The 9,277-nt window shown below is 37.5% G+C and overlaps 1 protein-coding gene across 1 annotated transcript; it reads right to left on the bottom strand.

The window, feature by feature from the left end:
• Window positions 1-1,814: 1,814 nt before the first annotated feature.
• On the bottom strand, window positions 1,815-2,723 carry LOC126074080 (olfactory receptor 7G2-like; the record flags this gene model as incomplete). The annotated part of the gene is made up of 1 exon (XM_049881413.1): window positions 1,815-2,723. A coding segment is annotated over exon 1 (909 nt), but the record flags the coding sequence as incomplete, so codon positions are not given.
• Between the last annotated feature and the right edge of the window lie 6,554 nt (window positions 2,724-9,277).

The raw sequence follows: 9,277 nt of genomic DNA, 5'->3' as shown, positions 1-9,277 counted from the left end.
CAAAATGGTAATACAAGAAATAAATGAAAAAATGAAAGTCATTGCTAGCAAGTAACCAATGAGAAGGAATCAAACAAATCAACTGTCAGGAAAATATAATTCACCTTAGCCTGCAAACCCAATAATTATGTCTTTGTTTATATTACTAGGTTCACCTGAAATGCTGATATATACTTAAATTAAGGTAAGCAAAGCTAAGTGCTAAAGCAAATGTTAAAAAATGTGTGAAAGCAAAAGAATTGAAAGGACCAAGGATAGGGGACTAGATATGGAATACAATGATACTAGCTAAATTTCAATGAGTACTTACTGTGTGCCAGATATTGTGCCTATTGAGTTCCAACAGTAATTACATTTTAGATCGATGTCACACAAAGTGTAATACTTGGACTATGCACACAGGCATCACATATGAGCTTGTTAGAAGTGCACATTCATGGGCCCACCTCACACTAACCAAAACCCAAACCAAACCCATTGCTGTTGATGCAATTCCTACTCATAGCGACCCTATAGGACAGAATAGAACTGCCCCCATAGGGTTTACAAGGAGCAGCTGCTGAATCTATCAAATGCTTATCCCCTATGGCTCCAGGGTGCTGAAATCGCAGAGGAAGGACACAAGAATCTGTGTATTAACAAGTTCTCCAGTTCTCATACACATTAAGGATGGAGAACAACTGTTTTAGACGATATGTAAAATCAACTCATAATAATTCCATTCCCCTCATCAGAGAATAAAGAAGGGGTCTGTACGTCCCAGTTCAGGCTTATAAGTTGTGAAAGGATGTCTTCTGAGTGACTCACTGGAAAAGTCACCTCATTATTAAAAAAAAAAAAAAGAAGAAGAAATCATAGTCAGCTTTCTGGGATATAATGCATGCAAGTGATACAGCCAACTGGCGACCTTCAGAAAAACCTGTCCTAGTATGCAATCAATCAAATATCACAAAGCTAGAGAAGAGCAAAATCAGTTTCCATACCTATTTTGCACTGCTGTTAGTCATTATGGTATATAATAATTGTAGCAAAAGAATTGAAAGCAGAAACACAGATACTTGTACACCAATGTTCCTTGCAGCATTATTCACAATAACCATAAGGTGGAAACAGGCTAAATGCCCACCAACAGATGAATGGATAAACAAAATATCATCCATACAATGGAATACTGCTGGACATAAAGATAAATAAAGCCCTGACACATGCTACAGCATAGATGAACCTTGAAAACCTTATGCCAAGTGAAATGTCAGTTAGAAAAGAATAAATATTTTATGATCCCAATTGCATGAAATATCTAGAATAGGCAAGTGTATAGAGACCAAACTCTATTAGTGGTTATCAGGGGGGTGAGGAGGAAAAAAGAAAGGAAGACTCATTGTGTAGGAGTTACTAAGCTAAGAGTGATGCAAAATTTGAAAATGGGTAGTAATGGCAGTTGAACATGAAGAACGTAATTTATGTCACTGAATAGTACAAGTACAAAATGTGGACATGACAAATGTTTTGTTACATACATATTGACCAAATTAAACATAAAAAAATAAATGCTTTAACATGTCTTGCTAACAAGGTAAAAATTGTCACAAGAGAGAAGCATGTGTAAGTAAATATACACATAGGTAAAAATGCATATGAATTAATATAAAGATAAAACGACTTTTATTATTAAAATGTAAAAAACAAAAACTTGCTACTAGAAGGTTCTAACATTCTGATTCACCCAGTATTCTTTCACTATGACTCATTCTAGAAGCCCAAACCTAAAGCAGATAACACAATCATGAAAAAGAAAATGTTCTCCACAGGAGTTTCTTCAAGGCTCCCTTCATGTCCCTGTTCCTCAGGCTGTAGATAAATGGGTTCATCATTGGAGGGACCACAGTGTACATCACTGAGGCTACTGCTGTCTTCTTGGAAGAATGAGTAACTGCAGAACTAATGTACACCCCCAAAACTGTCCCATAGAATAAGAAAACCACTGACAGGTGAGACCCACAGGTGGAGAAAGCTTTATACATTCCACCAGCTGATGGTATTCTCAGAATGGAAGAAATAATTTTAATATAAGAGCAAATAATCCTAAGGAGAGGAACACCACCCAGTATACTAGTTAGTAAATATACCAGGATGTTATTGACAAGAGTATTGGAGCAGGCAAGTTTGATGACCTGAGCAAGTTCACAGAAGAAGTGAGGGATTTCCCTGTCTGTGCAGAAGGACAGCCTTAGTATCATCAGCCTGTGGAGCAGAGCATCCACCAAACTAATGAACAAGGAGAGCAGAATCAGCAGGCCACAGAGGTGAGAGTTCATGATGACTGTGTACCTCAGTGGTTGGCAGATGGCCACATAGCGGTCATAGGCCATTGCCGCAAGGAGAAAATTTTCCATGCCTGCAAATATCATGACAAAGCAAACCTGGGTGAGGCAGCCTGTGTAACTGATGGATTTGCTCTGTGTCTGGATGTTCATCAGCATCTTGGGGACCGTGGTGGTGCTGAAACAGATGTCAGTGAAGGACAGGTTGGAGAGGAAAAAGTACATGGGTGTGTGGAGGTGGGAGTCTGAGCTGATGGCCAGGATGATGAGTAGGTTCCCCAACACAGTGACGAGGTACATGGTCAGGAATAGTCCGAAGAGGAAGGGCTGCAGTTCTGAATCCTCTGAGAGCCCCAGGAGGAAGAATGCTGCTACACCAGTTTGGTTTTCTGATGTCATGTTGTTGATGAGTCTGAGGATGGAAGTGATAGGAAAGAGATCTAAAAGGGTTGCTTATTTCAGAGAAATTCTCGCATCTGTATTGTGAAATGAAGTGAATACTACAAATCTTTCTACTCTCTGACTCCTTCTCCCTCCCCCTCTGTCTATTCCTTCATCTGTCTTTTTCCCACCCTCCCTTCCCCCCTACTTCTGTTTTCTCTCTTATCCATTACCGTACCACTGCACCATATCTCCCCCAAAATTTCCACCTGAATAAAGACCAAAATAGCCTCCTCGATTTTTTTTTTCTTGTTGTTGTTCTGTGCCTTGAGTCAAATCAGACTCATAGCAACCCTGTAAGACAAAGTAGAACTGCCCCCTAGGGTTTCCAATGAGCAGCTGGTAGATTTGAACTGCTGGTCTTTTGTTAAGCAGCCAAACTCTTAGACACTATGACCCTAGTGCTCCTTGCTTTAAAAGTCTTCAACTCTCTGACCACATAGGTAGTATTTATGTGTTTATTGAATATCTATTCTTTATCCACATTGTGCCAAGTAATAGGAATAAAAGAGAAAAAATACATAGCTTTTTCCTTGGGAATTTTCCCAAGCCTTCGAGCTAGCAGAAAAACAAACTCTACATCCGTGTTTTAGAACAATGGTTCTCAAACTGCTTTTTGTCAGAATCAGTTGAAGGACTTGTTGAGCCCCCACACTCAGACTATTGGCTTCAGAATTTGGGATCTAAGGCTCTAAAATTGTTCTTTCTAACAAATTCTCAAATGCTATTGCTGATGGCCTGGGACTATACTTTGAGGTCCACTCTTCTAGAAAATCAACCGTTGTGGTTCATGTACAATCAACTCATCTGCAGGGAGGAAAAGATGTGGTGCACTTCATGAGGAGATGGGGACCTGGCTCACCAGGCTCTGCAGAGGGACTTGGGGAGGAGTTCAAGCCCTCGACTCAATCAAGCTTCTTCATTTTCATTTTTTCCTCAAAATTTGTCCTTTCAATTTTCTATTGCCATTGGAATGTCCCATCATTTAGGTTCTTATCCCTTGTTGTTATTGCTCTAATTAATAGTTGTATTATCAGAATTGATAATAATAAATGTCAAAATTGTCAAAAACTGCTGCCATTACCACTACTAACACTTACTGAGCTCTAGCAATTCCAAGCCATTTTTAGGATTTGCTACAGATTCCATCACTTGCCACTTGAAAAGTTCCAACTGAATTAAAACCCAGTTGCTTTCCGTGGTATTCAAAGTCACCTAAACTTTGACCACGTAGGTAGTGACAGCATCAAAACAAGACCCACAGTCAGGAGCTGAGGTCAAGATAGAGTGTGCTATATGAAAGTTCATGCTGTTATCCAATTATGGCAATGAGACTCTTTTCTTCTAATTATTTGAAGATGGAAACTTTATTCCCATAAATGATATATACCCATTGCCACTAGGTGATTCCAACTCATAGCATCCCTATAGAACAGAGTTACAGTGCTGTATAGAGTTTCCAAGGCTGAAATCTTTGCAAAAACAGACTGCTACATCATTCCCCGATGGAGGAGCTGGCAGATTGGAACTGTCAACCTTTCAGTTAGCAACAGAGCTCTTAATCACTGTACCATAAGGGCACCAAGGTGATATGTAGCACATCTTTTTTTCCCCCAAAACAGAGGAAAGGGGGGAAAAAGAAAATACATGCTTTTCAAAAACTGGAGAAAAAAAAAGCAACAATTTGTTAGTGTGTCCTAAGCAGAATTCTGATCTCTTTGCTTTTTAACACTTTAAAGAGGTCTTTGGCAGCAGATTTGCCCAATGCAATATGCCATCTGATTTCCTGCCTGCTGCTTCCGTGGGTGTTGATTGTAGATCTCAGTAAAATGAAATCCTTGACAACTTCAATATTTTCTCCCTTTATCATGATGTTGCTTAATGTCTGAGTTGTGAGATTTCCATTTTCTTTATATTTAGGTGTAATCCATGGTGATGAAGGCTGTAATCTTTGATCTTCATCTGCAAATGCTTCAAGCTCTTTTAATTTTCAGGAAGCAAACCTGTGTCATCTGCACATTGCAGGTTGTTAATGAATCTTCCTCCAGTCCTGATACCCTGTTCTTCTTCATAAAGTCCAGCCTCTAAGATTATTGCCTCAGCATACATGTTGAATTAGCATGGTGAAAAGATACAACTCTGACACACACTATTCCTGATTTTAAACTATGCTGTGTCCCCTTGTTCTGTTTGAACAACTGCCTCTCAGCCTATGTACAGGCTCTGCATGAGCACACTTGACTGTTCTGGAATTTTAATCTTTCTCAGTGTTATCCATAATTTGTTATGATACACACAATTGAATGTCTTTGCATAGTAAATCAAACACAGGTAAACATCTTTCTGGTATTCTCTGCTTTTAGCCAATACCCATCTGACATCTGCAATGATATCCCTCATATCACATCCTCTCCTTTGTTCCGCATCCTTTTCTGAATTATCTTCAGCAAAATTTTACTTACTTGTGATATTAATGAAATTGTTCAATGATTTCTGTATTCCGTTGAATCACCTTTCTTCGCAATGGGCAAAAATATGGATCTCTTCCAGTCACTTGTCCAGGTAGCTGTCTTCCAAATTTCTTGGCATAGACGAGCGACCACTTTCTGCATTAAATCTGTTAGTTGAAATATCTCAATTGGTATTCCATCAATTTCTGAAGACTTGTTTTTCACCAATGACTTCCATGCAGCCTGGACTTCTTCCTTCAATACAACTGGTTGTCATCATATACCTCCTGAAATGGTTGAACACAGATCTTTTTTTTTTTTTTGGTGTGGTAACTCTGTGTATTCCTTCCATCTTCTTTTGATGCTTCCTGTATTGTTCAATATTTTGCCCATAGACTTCTTCAGAACTCCAACTCAAGATTTGAATTCTTTCTTCAGTCCTTTCAGCTTGAAAAATGCCAAGCATGTTCTTCCCTTTTGGTTTTATATTTCCAGGTCTTTGTACATTTCGTTACAATACTTTAATTTTTATAATACTTTATAATTTCATTATAATACATTATAATACTTTAAGCTCACCTTTGAAATCTTCTGTTCAGCTCTTTTAATTCAACATTTCTTCCATTTGCTTTAGCTACTCCGTGTTCAAGGGCAAGATTCAGAGTCTCTTCTGACATCCATTTTGATCTTTTATTTCTTTCCTATCTTTTTAACGGCCCTGTGCTTTTGTAATGTATGATGTTTTGATGTCATCCACAACTCGTCTGGTCTTCAGTCACTGGTGTTTAAAGTCAAAAATGAAAGATGTCACTTTGAGGATTAAGATGCACCTGATTCAAGCTATGGTATTTTCAATGGTCTCATACACATGGGAAAGATGGACAAAAAATAAGGAAGATTAAAGAAGAATTGATGCATTTGAATTATGGTGTCAGCAAAGAATATTTACAATACCATGGACTTACAGAAGAACGAAAAAATCTGTCTTGGAGGGAGTAGAGCCAGAATGGTCCTTAGAAGCAAGGTATGTGAGAATTTGTCTCAGATCCATTGAACATGTTATCTCCAGTCCCTGGAGAAGAACATGATGCTTGGTAATGTAGAGGGTCAGCAAAAACTAGGAAGACTGTCAACAAGATGGATTGACACAGTGGCTGCAACAATGGGCTTAAGCATAACAAGGATCATGAGGATGGTGCAGTACCAGGCAGTGTTTTGTTCTGTTATACATAGGGTCACTATGAGTCCAGAACTGACTCGCTAGTACCTAACAAAAAGAACAACAAGCAGAATTGAGAATAAGAAAGACATACTCTATCAATACAACCATCTAGGCTTCTTACAGAGGGTCTCAATGGTAGTAGAAAAAGAAGAATGATTGCCAAGTCACCTTAAAGGAGAAAAAAGACACTGAGCAAAGTATAAGAGGACACATTAAATACTTATATAGTTGTAGGACTTAAAAAATTTAATCAATACAAGTTGCTTAGCAAGGAGCCTGGCATCTGGTGAGTGTGAAGTACTATTTAAGACCATCACGATAATAGAATACAATAATGGAACTTATTTTTTAGTAATTCCTTACCTTCTCAAATGCAGCAATGTATGAAATATACACTCTTTTCCGTTTAACTGCCACTCACATTTTTACATGTAAATCAATGGAAAAAGAAACCACAGAATTTCAAATTTCATATGGAATAATTAATCTCTTATTAATAGGTTTTTACTTCTAAATTTATTTTCTTCTTCCTCTCCTCTCTTTTCAGATAGCCCACTGTGATCTGTCCTTCTCTTCCTCTCTTCCATTTTATGCCAGAGGATTGGAATAATCCCTCACTGCTCAGTAGCTTCGTTCATCCCCTCTTCCTTTTATGTTTTGACTCATAGTCTCCATAGTATAAGCAGCAGGTGTTAGGAAAAGAAATATTGAAAATCAGTCGTGGAATTTTGGCACTTCTTTTCGTCTGTTTCTGGCTGGGCCACATCAAACCTTGGGTAGGAAACATGGGCACTGGCTCTTATGAGAATCCTGAGGTTGTGTACCTAGTTAAACTCTAGTACACTTCCATTTCTGATGTTAAAATGAGCCTCCTGAAAATACCTGGATCCCTAAAACCAGGTAAGAGTTGATTGACTACAACCTCGATGCATTTTCACATTTTTCTGATGAACCAATGCTTTAGAAAAAGTCATGAAAGTGCCTATTTCTAGGGTGAACAACTCATTAGGAATCTTACATTTTTCTCTTAATTGTACAAGGCGAACAAACTCTGTCCCCTCAACACAAATATCCAGGCAGCTTGACAGGAGGGTCTGACCTTAAGCTTGGGGTCTGGACAACAAGCAACCTTAACAGCATCAATTAATTGGTGTAATATTTGGACTCTGACAGACCCGACTTTCATCCAGTCTCTAGCACTTGCTTTATCAACAAGAATATTTCTAGAACTCTTTGAGAATCTTCCATTACCTCAGTGTATAGTGGGAACCATCACAAAACCTTACAGGAATTTTACAAGGATGAAAAATGAACAGGTAAAACCCTCAAACAAGATGTTCAGCATATGACACCTTCTCAGTATTTCCTGTTGTGTTTTGTTCTGCATGGGCACAACCTGATGGTTCATTATAGAAGTGAGTAATTGGTGCACCAAAATAAAAGAAGTATAAAGAGAGAAAAAACTTCCCTAGCAAGGTAATTAAAAATTTTAGGGAGGAATATATATGCTAAAACTCTCCTGGGACTCTTCCTCATGTAAAAAAGCATGGGAAAGAAAGAATCCAAGTGAATATGAATGATATCAGTGTTCATTTCTAATGATATAAAATGTATAGAAATTAAATTAATAAAGTACACCTTTTTAGATGTATCAACACAAATAATGAAAACCCAAAAGAGAAAAGTACCTTGTCTAAAATGACATCTATAGTAAGGAAAAATTTAAATAAGTTTTAAAATTACGTGCATATAAATTGACACTTTTTATTCTGAAACATTTCAAGGATCTGAGCAGTATGGAGAAAAACACTAAATGCCTGTTTTTTCACCACGCTCCACCATCAAATTAAAACCAACGTTACTGTATAATTTCTGTAGAAATTATTGAATGGGAACCTAAACCACCGTGTAATCTTCAGCAAAAACACAATAACATATTATTTTAAAAAATATGTTGCCACACTTTCATTTTTTTTAATAAAATAATGTGTACTTACTTGAAATACTCCCTTATTTCTCACATTCTCAATATTTTTCCCTCTTTCAGAAAAACTAACACAGAATTTGCATGTGTTAATCTCCTGTGTTTCCAATACCTCTATTATGATTCTATCCATAAATAATATTTTAGTTTTGCTTTGATACTTTTATATACAGTAATTGCTTCTTAAAATGATACATTTAATGATTTATCAGTCTTGGTATACTTTGTTTTGGTTCATTAACTCTAGCTACCTTAAGATATTCCATTCTTTGTTTACATCACAATTTATCCTTTCTCTAGCTGATGGGCATTTTTATTGTGGTACACACATACACAGTTTAAAATGCACTGGAGACCAACGAAATTCAAGACCATGGTTGTCTTTTAGGAAGGGAAGAAGAGAAATGAAAGGAAATATAAAGGATGTGTCTTACTCATGCGCATTATTTTGTTACTTTACAAGAAGAACTTTAATGGCAAAATATCAGCATCTTTTAATTCTGGAAACATTGATACATGGGTGTTTGCCCTATTACTCTGTGCTGTGCTACATTTAAAATATTTAAGAGAACACTGGTTCACTTGGGATGTAGCTAGTGCAGTCTCCCTGGTTCTCCGTCTACTTTCTGAGTCCTCATATCATTGTAATCAGGTCAAGACCAAAGATCCCCCCTACTAAAGTGTGTCAAGGCCAAGGAACTGAAAGATTTGGAGAAGCTGACCATATGCCCCAGCCCCCGCCAAATAAATAAGAGAATATTTTAGAGAATTCTAAAACATTCATAAAAATTGAGCAAGGACAGTTTTGTTTTGAGGATGAAAAAAAAAATCTCTCCAACTTCAGGGTCAGAGTAGG

This window comes from Elephas maximus, chromosome 3 (genome assembly GCF_024166365.1).
Source record: "Elephas maximus indicus isolate mEleMax1 chromosome 3, mEleMax1 primary haplotype, whole genome shotgun sequence".
In the NCBI taxonomy this organism is placed as follows: Eukaryota; Metazoa; Chordata; class Mammalia; order Proboscidea; family Elephantidae; genus Elephas; species Elephas maximus.
The sequence above is the reverse complement of the archived record's forward strand: the minus strand, read 5'-3'. Positions and strand labels throughout refer to the sequence as shown.